The sequence below is a fragment of the Copadichromis virginalis genome, linkage group LG12 (genome assembly GCF_057382275.1).
Source record: "Copadichromis virginalis isolate Kocher_CV1m ecotype Utaka linkage group LG12, C_Virginalis_male_GT1.1, whole genome shotgun sequence".
NCBI lineage: Eukaryota > Metazoa > Chordata > Actinopteri > Cichliformes > Cichlidae > Copadichromis > Copadichromis virginalis.
Genome location: NC_140629.1, coordinates 26,917,037 through 26,936,988, shown reverse-complemented (window position 1 = coordinate 26,936,988; position 19,952 = coordinate 26,917,037). Strand labels below are relative to the sequence as shown.

Below are 19,952 nucleotides of genomic sequence, written 5' to 3'. Positions count from 1 at the left end.
CATAACAAATGCAGGAACTAGCACCTACATACACACACCTTCCTTTCCCACAATATGAGGTCAGAAAACAGTGCTAGGAATAGATTAATTTAATCCAGTCTTAAGTAATGCATTTAGAGAATTTACTATAGCATTTATTGTTACAGTTGTCCATATTTGATATTTTGTCATGTTTATTGAAACAGGTGCACACATAAACAGAAAACCTGTGAATAAGGCAAAAACAGACTTTGTACAATTCTGTTTGTTCTGTTCTCTGCCAAGCTGTCGCCACACTGCTTCGGTGATGTTAAGGTCTGGGCTCTGGGTCCAGTCCATGACTGATCCTTTTGCATTGTGTTTTTTTTTTCTATCCAGTTATGCTTTTACCACACGGGCAGTGTGTTTCATCAGATGCTTTCTGGATAGTACTACATGGTGGATCAAAATCTGATGGTACTTTTCTGCATTTAGATTTCCATCACTTCTGACAAGATCACCAACACTACTGGCTGAAGTGCAGCCCCATGACAGAGCCTGTGTCATGTTTTACTGTTGTACCTCTCTCCTGAGCTCCTCTGTGAATACTGACAATTTGAACCAAAAATGTCAAATTTGTATTAGTCACTCCATAAGATGTGTGTAGATACAAAACTGGTTCATCCTTTGAGTTTGGTGCCTTTTTAATGCTTGAATGATTCTTATACCGACTTAAAAACCCAAGAACTGGACTGAAAATGAGTGTAAAAGCAGTCAATGTCCACATAAAAACTTCAGAAAGCTTTAAGAACTATTGCTCAAAGAACTATTTTGTACAGTACTGTAAATCAACATTTATCACATTCATACGCTGAAGACTTGGGATTACTTTTTTTCAATGTGTATGGTTTTTTTTTTTTAAATTTCAGTGTCTTTAAAACAACAGATGCAGTTCGTAGCGCAGATTCTTTTGGTTGCTTCGTTTTATGCATTTATACATGAGCTATTTCTTAATCTGTGACAGCCTGCAGATGTTCTTCACACACTGCAGAGTGAACCTATAGAAACCCGATCCAAAGATGACTGCAGGCTGAGGTCAGAGTGGGTGACAACACTCATTCAGTTTTTTACAAATCAAATCAAACTAGGTGTGACAGTCTGACCTGTGAAAATAAACTTAGAGGTTCAGGGCCATCTCTTCGCTTGACTGTGCTGCATTTTACAGGCTTACAGACACTCAGGTTATTGTGGCAGGAAATATAAACAGACTTCTCAACCTTCCCTCGACACATAAAGACAAGAAACTAATGAGAGGACTGGAAAAACAGTCAGCCTCTTTGGTGGGATTTCTTGTAGCTCCATCTGTGGGAAACGGCCTCCCATGGCAAGTAATAAAATACAATAATCCAACTGATTTGAGACATTGTCAGTTATAAGTCATGGCAGCAGAAGCAGATCTTTGTTATAATAATGTAGTTAGTACTAAGGACATGAAAGCTTTGTTTGCCACCGAGCCATGCTAGCTGACATCCATTAGCCTGGAACCACTGCAAGCCAGTTAGTGAGCTTCACCATTGCCAGTAAACACAAAAAGATAAAAACGATAGGGATCTGCAAATCTCAGTTTTGGATGAATCAGAAACAAAGAGAGAAAAATGTTTTGGGGACTTGGAAGAGAAAAGGCTTTTGATTCATTAAACAGGTGTGACGGATGTGTGGCTTCTAATTTAGCAAACATAGCCATGATCTACCCCACACACACACACACACACACACACACACTTTACCGACCTGCATGATTTGTTGAGGCACGTTCAGTGATGTTCCGCACTTTCTCATTTCTGCTACACAGAACACAACACTTAAACAGAGCAGCTTTCATTTACATCAACGCAACAGCTGAAAGAGGTCAAACACAGCTGTGTGTAACAGAACAGTAATGTGCACTCCCAAACAAACAAGATGACCTTTTTTTTTTTTCATATTAAGGCAAAGCTTAGAGTTTGATGAATTTGACAAATGCAACTACAACGAAAATTTTCAGATGATGGGTGAATGGAAGGGCATGAATACTACCTGCCATCACTCATCTCGCTGCTCCACTTAAGTCTTGAATTGCTTATTGTTATTACACTAATAGCACAGCAGCTCTCCCCTCTGAGGGGCACAACTCAGCAGACCCACAGAGCGCTCAGATTACAGTGCAGATGACTGCAGGGAAACATCACCATCTACATTATGTAATGTCCACTCTCTTGGGAGGTGTGAGGCAGCAACGGGTGTGGAGTGACACAGACCTAACAGCCATTAAGGAGTTTTAAGTGGTATTTCTGCACAGTCACCAACACTTATTGGGTGACAATTATGATATCAGTCACACAAGCCTAGAAGCCAGTCGTTAACCCCTTAACAACCACTGGTTGGCAGAAAAAGAAAACGTGTAGTCCCAGATGCCAACCACCTACCAAATGAAAAGTTTAGTCATTTCACAGTTGCTGTATTTAGGAACAGCTGATCAGCCACTATACCTGTGTGATCGGCCAAAAGGGCTGACACTATGCAACCCTGCCTATGCTAAGTCCAAACCATAACCATGTTTGATGAGATCTGAGTCAGCTTCGCCCTGAAGTTCCACTTTTTGTTTCTCTGTTGGAAACAGTCCAGTGTAATGGAGATTATCTGTTGTCATCACATGATACATATATACAACTTACCACTGTGACGACAAAGTATAGTGCTTAGCCAGTGTAGAAAAAAAGAAAAAAAAGAAGAGCAGGGAAACTATTTTGATAAAAGTATATGCACGTTCAACTAAATACTTTCAAGAGTGATTACACTGAAGTTTATTTTAGTAACATACAAGAGAATTCTCTTTTTTAAAAAGTAAAAATAAAAGACAATTTAAAAGATTCAATCGTTTTAAACAAAAGAAAAGTACGAAAATTTGCAGACAAAGCTGCAAAACTGTTCACTAATACAAATTCAAATGCTATTTTTTCCACAGGAACTTGTCATTAGTTTTCCAGAGACTCTTGCTGTCCTTCTCCGCAGACACGGTTCTAGCTGCAAAGTTGGTGGTGATGCAAACTCTCTGCACTTCTTCTAAATCTGTTAATCTATTGATACTCTCCTCATTACCCTCATTCAGGATGTCCCAGAAGTCTTTGCGACTGCCCTTCGATGCCCGTGCTGTTGTTTCGACCTGGTGTGTAGTTTGGGTGTGTAAGGTTGCATCAGAGTGGGAAGTGAGTGCGGACGGTGAAGGCGTGGTAAGATTGGTGCTTACAGGTGCTACGGGTGGTGTTTTTGGGATGTGTTGAGTACTCTTGGGTTTGGGTTTTAGTAAGTCATCTAGGATCGAGGTGTCTCCTATCAGCTCTGTTAGGTAGGAGCGATTAGTGGAGATGGAAGGGGGCTGAGAATTTTCTCTCTGCTCCCTCTGCAAAGTTTCACTTATCCTCAAAGATGACTTCTGCTCCTGCTCTTTTCCTCGTGCTGTGGGTTTGGATACCATGGCGGAACTGCCATGGCTGAGGTCCGAAGAAGAAGGGGTATCTCTGTCTGTGCAGTTCAGGCGAGCAGAAGCCTCCCCAGACCCAAGACCACTGCTGCTGACTCGATCGCCGCCAAGACCACCACCAGCTATGTGGGCTCCAGAAGTAGAAACACTACCTCCCTTTGTCCGCTTGAGTCCTCTGGCACTGCAGTGCGTCTCGTCCTGCTCTTCTGACTCAGGACTTGGAACATCACTTAGAGGTTCCAGCACATTCCTTTGTGATATTCTTTGCTTTTTGCAAGGTTTTGGAGTATCGCCTTTTGAGTTTCTAGCCTTTTTTGGTGGCACAGGAGTTTTTTGCGATGTTTCAGGTTTAGTTCTGAAATTCTTTTGAGTGAATGTCAAATTTTTTGTGGCTTTTGAAGCATCCTTTTGTGGATTTTTGATCTCCGAGTTAGCAGCTAAGGGGGAGGCTTGTGCTGAAACAGGTTGTGGGAAGTTGTTTTTGACCGTATCAGCCAACTCAGGGAGGTTCAGTGAAGTGTAATACTGGTGAAGCAAGGCCAGCCTCTGGGTTGAATCTTTGCTCAGAATTTCAACAGCAAACTGGTGGACTGTGGGAAATTTGAATTTTTCTGCCATTTCCTCCAGCTGTTGCCTGCAAAAAAAAGAAAGAAAAGAAAAGGGGCGATAATGAAGGAAGAAAGTAGAGCTGGGCGATAGAACGATAACGATATGTATCGCGATATAACTTTTACTCGATAGAGAAATTAAGCTATCGCGATAGACCTCGCCGCTCTTGTCCTCTTAAAAAAAAAAAAAAAAAAAAAAAAGGTCAGCCGATCCAAATTCAGTAGCGCAGAGCTGAACCAATCACAGCCGCAGCGTCACGTCGCGTGACTTGTTACGTACAGCACAAGTGCCAAGCCGCACGTGTGTTTGTTTGGGAAGCAGCCAGCAGGTAATGGAGCCAGCGCATAATGGAGGAAATGAGTATGCCGACTAGAAAAATCAACCGAGCGTGACCGAAGAGAAAACAGATGATGGTTCCAATGCCGGAGAGATTGTCGAACGGAAGAGCCAAAGAAGTTCCGTAGTGTGAAGGTATTTCGGCTATTTCAAGTCTGACAAAAAACAGAGTAGCGTGCACTGTAAATTGTGCCGAAAGCAAGTCTGGAAATACAATAAACTGGTGCATGCGTCACACTGTGCGCCGCGTTATTGTTTCGGTGAAATGAATTTCTACAATACTGTTAATTCTACTCTCTGCAGTGTTTAAATGCTTACATATACACACAGTTACTGTCCCTCCACACATACGACTCGGTTCTGCTTCTATGCCGCAGCTTTGTTTACTTTTTCCCACCGAGGCTTCTAGACTTCTGATTGGCCAACATTTCTGCACGGTTAGGAATCTAGCGCCACCTGCTGCTTTGGCATGTTCATAGCAGCGTTTTCCTTCATTTCTGCCTTTATGTGTGGACGGGATTATTTTTTTAAAACGAAAACGGAAAATCTCCGTTTTCAAAAATACCCGTGTACGTGTGGACGTAGCCTCAGTCTCTGACTGGAAGCGCTAATTCGTCATTCGGCTTTTGTCAGACTAAAGTAACTGTTAAAACTGTTTGAAAAGCTAAGCTATACAACAAGGAGAGATTGAGAATTTCCTTTTAGTTCTCAGTTTATTTGATATTGACAAAAGTTAGTCAGTTTTGTCTGTTCTTCTGTAAAACAAACTAAGATTTATTTTTAGAATTAATATTTTATTTCTAAGTGGAATTGACAATTTAGTCTGTTTCATTTGTTCTATTTTGAAACTTAAACGCTTTAGCGGCTGCCTTTTGTGTAGTTTGCAATATTTGCCTTTATTTATCTGAAAAAGTCTCATGTTCCTTAAGTACATCTACCCTGTTGAACTTATTATGGGAAATAAATATTTAAAAACAAGCTGCTGATTATTTCACATTTTACTTGTGAGCAACGGCACATTTAAATCTTACAAATATAGTTATTTGGCTTATATCGTGATAGATATCGTTATCGCCTGAAATGAAAAAAACATATCGTGATATGAAAAAATCTCATATCGCCCAGCTCTAGAAGAAAGTGCAAAAAACCCATCTAAAAATAGAAAATTGTGTTAGATACTGAAGACGACAGGATATTTTAACAACTAATGGTTTCTCCTAACCTCTATTCACAAATGCACAGTAAGATCAAGGCTAGAATCTGGCATCTGTGACCATAAAATGCCTTAAAATCTCAAATAATACCTCTTCAAAAAGCCACAAGGCCTATACTATTAACCACATATTGAGTGAGGCCTAACTAATTATAAACATCCCATATTCATGCTCATATCCAGAAAGCAGTGTAGTGTGTAGTATTTTTCATTAGCTCCTAGGCACCTATTAAAACTCTGCTCTAACAATTATTGGGGACAGAAATACCTCCGTGGTGGTAAAGCAGAATTATAGTGGTGTTACTAGCATTTGTGGCTTTTACTGAAAAAACAAAACAAAACAATACAATAAAAGTAGGAGCAGTATAACCTGATGCGCATGTGGATTTTAATCATTAAACACCAAGGTTAACTGAGGCGATAGCAATATAAGTAGTGTGTATTTGCTTCCTGGTGAGCCTCCAGGCAGGGATACAGCCCTCGGGGAGTGAGACTGGAGCCACGAACAGTGTCTGTGTGTCTGCGTTTGAGTATTTAGAAAGGGGTGGGGGTGATGCAGCAGAACAGAATCGTGTATTTGAATGCTCTGCATGTGAACGTGTGCTAATACTTGTTAGGATATGTGTGTGTACGTATCAGAGTGAGTTTGGAAGTCCTAAGGCGATCATTTTGGTTAGTCCCAGGAGGGCTGCGGTTGTGAAGGGGAAAACTCCTGCACTGTTGGGCATGGTCATAACTGGGTAATCTTTGGCACGATGCTGGGAAATAGGTGGAAGGAAAAGCTCAGAGGTGGTCCCTCACTAAATACACATACACAATTACTGAGGCCCAGGTGGGGCACTCAACACTATATCTCCGGTAGGTTTTGGCCTCATTCCTCACTGCTAGAAATTGTTCTTTTCCTTTCCTCCCCATTACTCCTCTAGCCAACCTTCCTCTCACTTATTATCCTACTTTTTTCCTCCCATATCAGAATTTTTTTTACTCTTCTGTTGCAGTTTTTCCCCTACACCTTCATCACCTCTCCCTCTTTTACCCCCCGGCCTCTCTTATCATCATGTGATTTTTCTGCTTTAAAATAAGTTAAACTCTTTTACAATTCACTACCTGCGTATGGCTTTGGGAGTCTCGCCAAAGATGAAGGTGTTGTGTTTGGTGTGATGCACACTCTTGGTGGTAAAGGTGACTGGATGATCCAAACTGAGCTCTTGCAGCCTCATAGTGGAATGACACGGCTCACTGTCTGGCAAGCTCTCCGCCAAGCTCTGGCACAATCAAACAAGAGTAAAGTTTCAGAGAAATATTGATCCACTCTCTGTCAAGTTACCTAACAACAACATAGTTTATAGTCATTACCGGTGGACCAGATTTGCAGGCATGAAAGAGCATGTAAAAAATGAAGTACTGTGCTGCAATTAATGGACAGTCTTAAGTCACTGGTCCTAAAAGTCCTATAATTACGCTAAATCATAATGAACAGCATTTATTCACCCCATAGTTCTACTCTTTTTAAAATTAATTTCACTGATCAACTCGGTTTCAAATCAGCACAAACTGCCCAACAGTAATCTACAAGTATCACTCCCATGTAACAGAAAAAAAATGTGTTTTATAAACTGGGTGAAATGATCCTTTAACTTGCCATCAACACAGGGTTAAAGGTATGACGCTTGACTGAGGGCTCTATATCATACTATGTGAAGAATCAATGGACCAGATCAGTGTTTGACCTCTTGTTTGTACCTCTTGGGTTCCTAGAAGGTGATTGGCCGGGAGCTGCGAGTACATTTTGCGTTCAAACACATCCCGTACAGCAGCTCGACTGATTAGCTCTTCTGCTTTGCTGCCACCCACAATGCGCTGGTTAGAGTGGGTGTACACCACCTCCTGTACACCTCCTTGAAATGAAAAAAAAAAGTCCATCAGAATTGGTACAATTTTGTTATTAAAAGTGTTTAAAGTAGCACTGGAACTAACCTAGCATGCAGTCAATAGTTCCATTCTTTTCTTTAGATGCCAGGGTTGTCTGACTTTTCAAAGTTGTAAATGAAACAGCCTTCGGCATCAAAGCTTCCTTCTCTGTTGTGCCCGTCACAGGTCTTTGCCCAAGTTTTTGCAATTTAACTCTGGATCTCTCCATGTGTGGACTTACATGTTCCTCCTCTGAAGATGAGAATGTCTCTATATCTTCTGTGTATTTTGATCTTCTTTTATCCCTTTCACTTGCACTTTGCCTCCTTTTACTGCAGTCTGTCCTTCCTCCCCCCTTCTCTGCTCCATCATGTAAATATAAAGTATCCTTTTTGGACCACGACTTTGCCTCTAAGTCGAAGTCTTCAGATTCATCTGAGTAACCACCAAACTTGTGTTTTTGGCGAAATGTAGTTTTGAGTTTATTAACTTTATTTTTTTCTACTTTAGAGTTTTTATTGCCATCTTCATCCACAGTAATTATTTCACGTATCTGCCGTTTCAGACCCGTGTCACCGTCTTGTCTCCCATTATCTCCATTATCTCTTAATTTTCTGTCTGAATTGCAGGATGTGTCCCTGGTTTCTGTTCCCAAATGGACACCGACATTTCCTGTGATGGAGGTCGACGTGTCTTCCCTTTTTTCCTCCTCAGGATCTTCCTCAAAGCAGCTTCCTTCACCTTCTGGACTCGTTTGTCCTTCTAGCGCTGGTGCTTCTTTGACTCTTTCAAAGAGTTTGGAGAAACCATGCTGTTGGAGACTCATTCGACCAGGACCTGTTGTAGCACTCCTGCTCCTATTGCAATCATCTGTACTGAGGTTTGAGGCCTTTCTCTTGACCCCCTGCTCCCTCTCATCCTCTTCACTGCTGAAGTCCAGCACCCCTGTGGAGACGTTTGATGCATCGCTGTTCTCCTTCACTGGTTTATCATTTGGTACATGGACTTTTGTAGGTGAAGAACCTCCAGCTTGCTAAAACAGTAGACACAAGGTAGAAACAGACTGAGAAAGAAAGGACAAGCAGGGCAGGCAATACATTTCTCTTATTAGTTGCATCTTGTTGTAAGTGAACTGTAGCTTTAGCTCAAAAATCCACCTGTATCACCATTGAGTGACCCAATCAGGCAATCTTTCAAGTGATACAAAGCTATTTGTTAACTTTCAATAATGTGGTTTAAAGCTTCTATAATGATAAAAAGAAAAGGGTCATAACGTGTTCCAGTGTTACATGAATGAGTCTCTGGCTGCCCCCCAACTGATTCTAATTTCAATTTCATGAACTAGGTGACCCAGGTTAGCTCATATTTTTGCAGGTATCCAGGTTCTTTGAGTATGTCTGAATTCACTATAGTGTTTCAGGGTTTTCGTTATTTGTTTTTGGATTTTTTTGCAAGGAAAAAGCTGCTCTGACTGTTCTCAGTGGAGTAGTAAAAAGGACAGCATAGTGCACACTGCAGGCCTGGCTGGGAAAAGGATGATAAGGGGTACCACTGTATAAATAAATAGCTGAAAAGTGGAAGACAGACTTCATTGTGGTATGTGCCTTACATTAGCGCAAACAAGTAATGGCACCCAGCTGTTCATATGTGGTGGTGACACAACAAGAGCCTTATGCTTCAGTTTCACTAATAGAATAAAATGTTATCTGTTATCTTCCATAGCGTACTCCAGAGTCTACTGCACTTGATGTGTTTGCAAGTATTAATAGTAATTAATTGGAAGTGTGCAGTACAAGTTGGTCACTTTCACTCTCTCAGAACAGCAGCTGAGATCTGCTTAATGAGACTGTGTGGCTGGTAGACTGACGGACAGCAGGGTTCACGTGGGAATGGGAAGACAAGCGGTCTGCTTGGAAAGAATGACAGAGTCAGGGATGTTCTGAGTTTCTGAGAAGAGAAGACTACTCACGCCAGCTCCCTTTGTCTCCTCCTCCGTGTCTTTGCCTGTGTGTGTACTCATCATAACACCAGCCTCCACTTGCCCTTCTCTCTGAGAGGAATTCATCAAAACAAACATTTCAGTGAACAGCATCAACTCAGTTCTGTCACAACCATCAGCACAACAATATCTTTCACTTTTGGTATTTAGTATAACACTGTGAGAGACAGGTTAGGTCTTCTGCAGGATACCATTTTTATAACTGTACGTTTAAACATATCTTTAATTTGAAATGTAAAGGGAAATCCTATTTGGGCAATATCCTGCTTTTTAAAAACACAACAAGCAACCTAGAGTACTGTGACACTGTTGTATGTATAAATCAAGATTTCTGAATCCTGCTAACCACCCTTGCGGACGCAGCTACAGCCAATTATTTTAACAACACCTGAATTCAAAGATTAAGAGATGTAGTGCATTTATTATGCAGATGGAAATATGTACACCCAGTTTTCTCTGTGCTCTGAGATGATGAAACCAGGACAGTCATACCTACCTAGTGTAGTTTAAGTCTTGATATTGAGTTGAAAATCAAAGCAAGTGTTAAATGCCTCCAAAGGCCCAAGACAAGAAACAGTAAAAGTCATTTTGGTTTGTGAAACCCTGAATTGCGACTGTGGAAATAAATCAGTGGGATGATGTGAGTCCAGGCGGGCAGCAGCACACACAGTCAAACAGTAAAAGGTCTGTCGGCTATCTAACCTCTAAAATCTTGCGGGTGAGACAGGTCCCTTGAGTTTGCAGCCTAAATAGGTTTTTGATCCCAAACAGTTCATCCTTATGGTCACCATGCCCCCGCACTGCTTCGAAATACCGCCGGGAGCTCTCTTTGCCAACTACAGAGGAGTGCAATTGCTGGAAAATGGGAGAGAATGTGGAAATGCAGCATCTAATTTATATACTATAGCTTCATCTGTATATACAGTATTTAAATTGCAGATTACATTATGTCTATGAGTTTACAGTAGTCTGGTACCTGTTTGTAAATTTGTCGTAGGTATATGACCTCTTCCACAGTCCCCAGTGAGATCAGCCTAAGAACAGTCACATCCCTGCATTGGCCAATGCGATATGCCCTGAGGAGATGTATAAAAAGTATGATGCTTTTCAACAGCACAAAGTGGCGCAATAACACCAAACATTCCTGCCTTGACTTTGGATGCAGTATGCAACAGTTAGGAATTACCAGAATATTGTTAGGTTAGCTAAAGAGCTGCAGCAAAACACTACTATGAAATAATATCTAGTCAGGTGGCAGCCTACCTGTCAATAGCCTGAAGGTCATTGGCTGGGTTCCAGGTGGGGTCAAACAGCACCACAACATTAGCACCAACAAAGTTAAGACCAAGACCACCTGCCCTAATAGAAAATACACATATTAGTAGGTTTCAATACCAAATACTACCTAGGATAAAATTAATTGCTACAAGTGTTGGTATTTCCAACTGACATGGTGGAAACCAGGCAGAGGTTGATGTGAGAGGAGCTGTTAAAGTCTCTGACGATCTGGACTCGCTCTTTGGATTTGGTGGATCCGTCCAGTCTGCTGAAGTCCAGGCCCACAGCCATGCAGTAGCTCTCCATCACATCTAATAGCTAAAAGATTCAATACACAATAAATGACCATTTAGGAGTTTATTAATCAGTAGAGTTGTATAGAAAATAGATCCTACACGTGTAAACTGAAGCAGCATATCTAAAAATATCTGCTGGACTTCAGTCTTTACAACTTATACTTACAGATCTACAGTGAGGCTAAACACTGAGCACTACACTGGCCTGTATGGACACCATGATTAGCATTAAAGTAAAACCAAGGTCATGAAAATATGACTTCATATCATGCTTCCTCCCTTCTGCACACTCTGCCTGCATCCCACGCCCACATCAAAAATTAAGTACTTTCAGTTATGATGTGAAGACTGAGAAAAAGAAACTTAGGCTCAAGGTTATAACTAACTAAAACTAATATAACACCTAAAAGTGAGTGTGAAAGTGCTGTAAAATTAAATGAAAACAAAACCTAACTGAGATAACACAACAATACTTAACATAAAAATATTACTTTTAGACTTAAGCCTATGTGACCGTGTATTATCAGACTGCTCTGCACTTTAATCTCACCTACACGATAATGACAACAAATCTAAAACTATTAAAAATTTAACGAGTAAACCCACTCTAAAACTAATTCCAGAATTATAGCAGACGCAGTAGCATTTCAACAGAACCTCACAAAGACACCTGATGTATTCCTGGAGAGAGTGAAATTAAACTGAACAGAAAGCAAAAACTATAATAACTGCTGATTGATATACCTGAAGCTTAAATGAGTTATACTGTATCAGGTGACTACAACCATTAGACTGCACTCTCAGTCTAATTGTCTTCACCACAAACTTATAAATAAACATGATGTAATGAGAAAACCACGTCCTCTAGACCTTTTTTTCCTATAAGCAATTCATCTAACAGAAGACGCGATTAGCAAGGTTCAGGCTGCTCCTTTGTTCAATTTTATTTTATTGGCATAGCACCAATTCACAACAACAGTTGCCTCAAAGTACTTTGTATTGTAAGGTAAAGACCCTACAATATTAGAAAAACAATTGCATAACCCCCTATAAGCAAGCACTTTGCAACAGTGGGAAGAAAAAACTCCCTGTTAACAGAAAGATTTAGAACTGGTTTCTCAGGATCACTCTGAGACAGGATGATATTTTGCAAATGAAGGAATGCAGTCCTACACGTGTGTTTAATATGCATACAGAAGGACATATCCTGGTCACAAAGAACTCCAATACTCCTCATAGTGTTACTTAAGGTCAAGTTAATGCCATCCAGAGTATCAGGTTAGACACCATGTTTCCAAGATTTTTAGGATCAAGTACAAAAACTTCAGTTTGGGATGATTTAGAAATAGGAAATTAGAGGTAATCCAGGTCTTTAAGAAATGCCAGTAATTTAACTGGTAGATTTGTATCATCTGGCTTGATGAAAAAAATAATGCTGGGTATCATCTGCATAGCAATGAAACTGCACAGAGTGCTTTTTAATAACACTGCCTAAGGAAAATATGTATAATGTAAAACGACCCTAGAAGAAGACTCCCTATTTAAATGAACAAATTGGAATCTATCAAAATAGATACGACTCAGTATTTAATTCACTCATTGCACAACATATAAACCTGCAATCACACATCCAAAGTCACAGAAACAAAAAATGCAAACGCAGCTCTCACCTTGGTTGAGAGAGAAAAAATAAGCACTTTATCTCTCTTTTGTAGATAAAATTTGAGAAGCTTCTGCAGCACCTAAAAGAAAGCATAAACCTGTTAACCCCCTTTAGAAACTGGCAGTGAAGGGATCACGCAGCTGTTTTCGTGCTTTACCTTCATTTTTCCACTGTACATTGGGTCTGACAAGGCTTCAAATGCTTCATTTTTGCATCTATGCACAAATTCTGGAAACTTCTGGAATACCTTTGCACAAACAGCACTCACATACTTTTCCTAAAAATAAGTGGGAAAGTCATTTTAATGAACAAGATCTTGAGAGAATCGATCCAGAATCACGTGCAAAGCAACACAACTCTACCTGTTTCTTGCTGGTGCCTGGAGTAGACTGAAGGAGTGCTACATGGTTCGCAACTTTTCTCAATATGGCCAGGTAACTAAAGTACAGCTCCTTCATATGAACACCATCAGAGTTTGTCTATGATAGAAGGAAAATATTATTTAATGTAAGAGACAAAGCATCTTCTTGTTGATTTTTATACATGTGATTTTTATGCAAAAGCATAAAGTTTCCTTTCTGTTTTAATGGGATCTATTACTTAGTGTATTCTAGCAGACTATAATGAACTTTAAAACAGTTACTTAATGAAAAAAAAGATTAGGCACCTTCACAAAGACACTTTATATGAACTGCAGTTAAAATACATTGTGATATTTTGATGTGATACTTTAAAGTGGGTAAAATAAAATGTAAACAAACAAACAAAATATCCAATAAAAGTGATTTTGGTCTCAACATATAGAATCAAGTTGTGTGTCCCTGCAATTTACGAAGCACGATAGCAGAAGAGAAAAACTAACTTTATAGCAGCAGCTTCTGCGGGTGCGTCTGCTGTGACAGTCACATTTTTCTGATGACCTTAGGAGTAATGTCACATCTTCACTGCCGAGCACTGCCTGATACACTGTCTGCTGAAACTCTGTCATAGAGCAATATACCACCTTCGATGAAACAACACATACATACATATACAGAAGGGAATTAAGTCAAATAAATCTGATTGAATTAAAAAAAAATGTAATTATGAAAATGATAAAAGGACAGTAAGTGATAAAAGTGTTGGTCAGTCTGACGTCTAGTCTTACCCGGTCGTCCTTCTTGGGCAGCTGTTCTTTGATAAGAGCTTTAGTCCTTCTGAAGAACCAATGAGAAATCTTCCTCACCAGGGCTCTGACGGCCTTCCTCCCTGTAGCGAGAGCGCGTTTGGTTGCGCTGTGCCTCTGCCCTTGCTCAATTGGATCTGAAAATTTGTTCTTGAAGTGGCCTAAGCTACCAAGACAACCTGGTATAGCCCTGAAGAGAAAAGTAAACATAAATCTGAATCCCTGCATAGAAGTTAAATAAAAACATAATGCAATTCATTAAATTTAATTGAAAATGGGGCAAAGTCTACATATTAAAGTAAGATTTTTAACAGTAAGAATTAACGGTTCTTGTTAGTAAGATGGTAAGACCAGAGGCAAGCATTTGTGGAGGTGTGGGAGTGCATTAGTGTCCATCTCTGCACATTGATGGGACCATTGATGTTGAACAGTCATGGATGTTTTTCAGGGAAGGCTGAATTCAGGTGCTAAAATGGTCTAGTTAAAAATGCCTTCTTTAGGCTGCTCCTTTTAGGGGTCACCACAGTGGAGCATCTGACTACATCTCACGCTATAACTAGCATACTGCTCTCCAACACCAACCCTCTGCATGTCCTCCTTCACTTCGTCTATGAATCTTCTTTGTGGTCTTCTTCTCAACCTCCCACCTGGAAGGTCCACATTCAGCATCCTTTGACCAATATATACATTATCCCTGCTCTGGATGTTCAAAAAAATCTCAATCTTCCAACTTTGTCTCGAAACCGCTCAACCTAAGCTAAAATATCTTAACGTCTTCAGATCTGCCACCTCCAGCTGCACCTCCTGTGGGAATTAGTGGTGCTATCTCCAAATAATACAACACAGCAGGTCTTAAAACCATCTCATAAACCTTACTTTCACACTTACTGCAACATTTTGGGAACACATCACTCCGTACACTCATCTCCACTCTGCCAGCACTCACTTCTTCACTGTTATGCACTGTCCATTGCTTTGAATGGTTGATCCCAGGTATCTAAATTAATCCACGCCACTACTGCCGCTCCTTGCCTGTCTACCCTCACTACAGATTGCAATGCCATCTACAAATCTTATAGTCCACATAGACTTCTGCCTGACCTCATCTGTCAACCTGTCCATTACCATCACAAACAACAAAGAGCTCAGAGCTGATCCCTGATGTAATCCCACTTCCAGCTTGAACTCACATTTCACCAGGTTCTCGCTGTCCTCGTACATGTCCTGTACCAACCTCAGTTTTCTCTGCCACTCCTGATTTCCTCATGCAGTACCACAGTCCCTCTCTTGGCAGCCTATCATGGCCCATTAAAAACAAATTATGAAACAATAAAAACAACAGAGGAGGCCAAGAAATGTTGAGCAACGGAAATCCTACAGTGGTCAAACACTTGCTGAGGGCTGTAAAAAGAAAGGGTATAGTGAAATAGCCTCCCATATCCAAACATGTTCCCGACTTGCATTGCTTTATGCCTCTCACATTTTTTAAAAGACAAGTTGTGATATAAATTTTAAGGTTGTAATTTTAACCCACCAATCCATAACACACCACAGCTCCTCCAGGTTGTTCTGTAAAATAGTTCCAGTGAGACCAATTCTGACCTGATGGAAATACAAAGTTAGCATTAGAATCCTGACTCAAAGTTGAGCTTGCTAAAAGGTTAATAAATTAATGTGTACAGCCTCAAAGACAAAGTGCATCAACACTTTCCACTATCAGTTATTTGATACTGACTCATTAGTAGTCCATACTAAATACAAGAACTCTGAAATAACAACACAAGCTCTCTAACCTTACATCTTAGCTCCTTCATGGCCTGAGTGATCTGAGAGTCTGGATTTTTTATCTTGTGGGCCTCATCCACAACCACACCAGACCAGTCAATCCTGTAGGGAAAAGGCAAAGATATAATCTAGGGCATAAATAGATAAGGCAAATTTATTTACGGCACAAAATTGATCTAAAATGCGACTAAAGTGCCTTAAAAATAAATAAAAACTAAAATGAACAATTTCTTAAGGAGCCTAATTTATAAATAGTACTAAATGTACTATACATGTTTTTTAAGCGTGGGTCTTACTTATTAAACTGATCCAGGCAGAGACGAAGAGTTTCATAGGTAGTGAGGGCAATTTCAACTCGCCCTTTCTTAATGCGGGCCAACTCCTCCTCTTTCCTCAGTCCGTGGACCACCACACACTGGAAGTGACCCCATGTGTCCAGCTCATCTTTCCAGTTATAAAGCACTGACAGTGGGGCCACAATAAGGAACACCTTAAACAGAAATGTCACAGAAATGTCAAAATTGTGACTGTGATATTCCACTGCTGTCACTTGTTGCACTTTATCAAATACATAGTGTGTGGGTTTTTTTTCTTGACAATTTTGTTAAAACACAGGTCACATTTTTATGTAAGCAAGCTTTAAAAAAAACAAAACAACCTACTTTGCTGGGATTACTTTTCTCAGATGACTGCTGACTCTGCAGAAACTGGGGCCTGTTGTTTGCAATGTCCTCCCATGTGCCTGTTTTGTGCAATACAGCAGCCAGAAAACCAATGACCTAAGGTGAGATCCAACAGACGACAAGAATGAAAAGGAAGAGAGCCACAGGAAGCAAAATTAAAAACAAACACTGGCACTTTAACAGTTCTCACAAAAAAAATAACGTGCTTTGTACCTGTACAGTCTTTCCCAGGCCCATGTCATCTCCCAGGATGCAACCTCTGGAACGGATGTAGTTATTGTAAATGAACCTGATACCTTCCTGCTGGTAAGCTCTAAGGTATCTATTGATGGTATAGGGAACTCGGTCTTCATCAGCATCACTCAGCTCTAACGGGACACATAACTTGGGGTCTATCAGGCTGGTAGGAAACCAAGGTTTCTCATGCATGAAGTCCCTCAAACCAGGTCTCACAAGTTTTGAGACAGGTATGGCTTCCGCCTCTTGTTCGTCCTCTCCCACATCTTTATTAGTGTCTTTAAATATCACCCATGCTGTATCCTCATTAAGAGAGCTGGAGGTCAGTTTCTGGATAGTGGCTTCTCTCAGGACACCATGTCTTAGGTGTAGAGCCAGACAACTGTCACCTTCACGCCATTCTGCTGCAAAATCATTGTGACATTATATTTATTAATGATGTAGATGTATTAAAGAATTTCACATTAACTCCAGTCATTAAAATGACTGCAAATTTAAACTTGGGCAAATATAACACTAGCTATAACATATAACAATAATCTTCGCAAATACTCTTTAAGAAATTGGTCAAAAAAAGGAAAGAAACGTCTTTGCAGGAGGGGGTATTTACCACCAACTGCTAAAATATGGCTAATCACTAATTTGTGAATGTAAAAATGAACGTAAAAGCTACTTGATAGAAATATAAACATTATCTACGGAGAAAACAGACAGAATAGGAAGAAAAACAGAACAAAAATACCTTTTCCAACTGCAGAAGTTGAAGCCATTAGGAGGAAACAGAGGCTGCACTCTCTGATCTTCTTCCGGTAGAGGAAAAGGCACTGTAGCTTGTTAGCCTGCTAGATTAGCTCAGCCATCATATACAAAAAAGGAAAACGGTTAAATGGAGACGAAAAACCTATCTGTGTGAGTCACGTGATTCCGAGTAAGTCGCTCATACTTTCTCCTCTTCCAAGCGTCCTTTATTTGGGGAAAAGGCACAACAGGCTCACAGCAGGATCAGCTCCACTGCAGGCTGCTCAGTGTTTATCTGTTTTCACAATCGATACCGCACTTTCGACAAATTTCACCGACGAATCTACATTTAATAAATGTAAATATAAAAATGTCGTTTGTGCAGCTTTGTTGATTTGATTTAAATCATTTATTAAACATTGTCTGGTTTAATGATTCGATCGATTTCATCTCTTTAACCATGCGTCTCTCTTGTGTGGAAAGTGCTGCTGAGGTTTTAATGTGCTCTATTCACGAAAAAAATGATAAAATTTAAATATCAAAATGAGATAAAACATCTCAAATCTGATTTGGAGTTAACGAAATATAATATCAACTAACAATTAACTTCATATGACATAAACAATATACAGATCGGTCACATTTGTCTCACCCTCGTAGTTCCCCGGCTTTTGGAGGTACTCTGAGCATCTCAGTGATTTTTTTTTAATTTATTCCTTTGCATTTTGCCAGGCTGACTCACATGTTGTGATCAGGGTTGATCACAATGTGTGAGTCACATTAACAGTGGAGCTGGTTGTAGATTTTCTGTAAGAACCCCCCCCAAAACAGCAGAGTTTGTACTTCCTGACAGTGATGAAAAGTTTAACCTGCCAAAGAGGATAATGATGCACTTTCTCCATCAGTGCCTGGTACCCTGCTGGCATGATCATTGACAAAAGCAGATGGTGGCATATAATATGTTCTCCTAAGACAATTGCTGCCTCCAGTTTCTACATGACCAGTACACCTGCAGTATCTGCTGGCAGCCAAAAAACCTTGTATCCGACCCCTCTTAAATCAGATGCAGACTCTTTGTACATGTACATGCCTTCTTGAGCAGGGGGAACTTGCATACGTTGCAAATGTTTAATCCAATATAGCAGGGGTGACAAACATAAGGCCAGGCGATCAGAATCAGTCTGTAAAAGGATGCAATACAGCCCCCTGGATGGCTTTGGAAAATGTTAAGGAGGGCATAAATTTTGGACTTATTTTTTTACTGTACTGATAAAGAACTTCCCCATGGCTATTTATACTACACCAAATTAATAAATAATAGTTAAATATTTAAAAAAAAAAATAGAACAGTCTAATATAGAAATTTACAGTGAAACAATTACTTCTTTACACTGATGGAAAGGAGAGTTTCACTGGTCTGGACTTAAAGTAGGCTGTATGTAGCACATGATGTAAAATGAGTTTTACATCCCTGCATTACAGTATAGTGTGTTACCAGTGGTGTTGTTGGTGACTGTGGTCACGACTGCCATCAGATCATTAACAAACTCCTCCCATATAGTTTTGGGATGATCCTCGTCCTGTTATGATTATCCTCACCCTGTGAGGTACGATCTTGCCTTAAGCTCTAGACGAGGGTGATTGATGATCATTTTACATTTCCTCCACCCCTGAATATTCACATCATCCTCTGTCATCTTCTCACCAAGCTTCTTGTTAATGGTCTTGTCATTCTACCTTTAAATACTCTAGGAACAACAGTTAAGCCTGCAGTCTGAGAGCTCTAATGGGGTGATAAAAGGTCATTAAGATAAGATGGGGCCTGATTATTTAAGATCTGTTATGTGAGGAGCAGGTTTTTTAAATTAGATTTAAAATTGGATTTAACAGGCAGCCAGTGAAGAGAAGTCAATATAGGAGAAATATGCTCTCTACTTCTAGTCCCTGTCAGTAGTCATGCTGCAGAGATTCTGGATAAGCTGGAGGCTTTTCTGGGTTTTTTTTTTTAGTACATCTTGATAATAGTAAATTAGAATAGTCCAGGCTAGAAGGAATAAATGCATAACTAGTTTTTCAGTGTCACGCTGACGCAGGATGATTCGATATACAGGTTGAGACCAGGAGCATCTGTGATTGATTGATTGGCTGATTGCAATCATGGCACACAGCCAATCTGTGGGAACAATAATTCTGGCTGAGTTTTAGGGATGGGACTTATTTCCCTCAATGACATGCAAATCAGTTAGTAACTTTTATGTAAAGTGTTGTTTTTTTCTGGATTTTTAGTCTCCCTCCACTAAAATCAATCTTCTTCACTCACCTTTTCACTCACTGTGCATTTATACACCACTCTGAATTGAATCATTAGTTATTATTATTCATCATTGGCTTTCTTCCACAGCATGTCAGCATGCCTCTTCCCCATACCCCCAACAGGTTACAAAAGATGGAAGCCCTTTCCTGAGTCTGGTTCTGCCAGAGGTTTCTTCCTGTTAAAGGGAGTTTTTCCTTCCCACTGTCACTCTGTATTATTGTAGGGTCTTTACCTTACAATATAAATT

General features: G+C 40.1%; 1 protein-coding gene across 2 annotated transcripts; it reads right to left on the bottom strand.

The window, feature by feature from the left end:
• Nucleotides 1-2,777: 2,777 nt before the first annotated feature.
• On the bottom strand, nucleotides 2,778-17,709 carry ercc6l2 (excision repair cross-complementation group 6-like 2). Of its 2 annotated transcripts, XM_085475712.1 has the most exons (21): nucleotides 17,396-17,709; nucleotides 16,630-17,057; nucleotides 16,396-16,512; nucleotides 16,030-16,223; nucleotides 15,742-15,835; nucleotides 15,483-15,550; nucleotides 15,139-15,243; nucleotides 13,931-14,138; nucleotides 13,646-13,786; nucleotides 13,146-13,262; nucleotides 12,941-13,060; nucleotides 12,791-12,862; nucleotides 10,997-11,142; nucleotides 10,810-10,905; nucleotides 10,523-10,622; nucleotides 10,249-10,401; nucleotides 9,517-9,597; nucleotides 7,614-8,580; nucleotides 7,380-7,534; nucleotides 6,744-6,901; nucleotides 2,778-4,112 (listed from the first exon to the last, which is right to left on the bottom strand). In XM_085475712.1, the coding sequence occupies exons 1-21, from the start codon at nucleotides 17,421-17,423 to the stop codon at nucleotides 2,948-2,950; spliced, it is 4,713 nt and encodes a 1,570-aa protein (XP_085331838.1). In that variant the 5' UTR covers nucleotides 17,424-17,709; the 3' UTR covers nucleotides 2,778-2,947. The 2 variants fall into 2 exon arrangements, with proteins under 2 accessions (XP_085331838.1, XP_085331839.1); XM_085475713.1 differs by lacking the exon at nucleotides 15,139-15,243 and having other exon boundaries at nucleotides 17,396-17,708.
• Nucleotides 17,710-19,952: the final 2,243 nt, after the last annotated feature.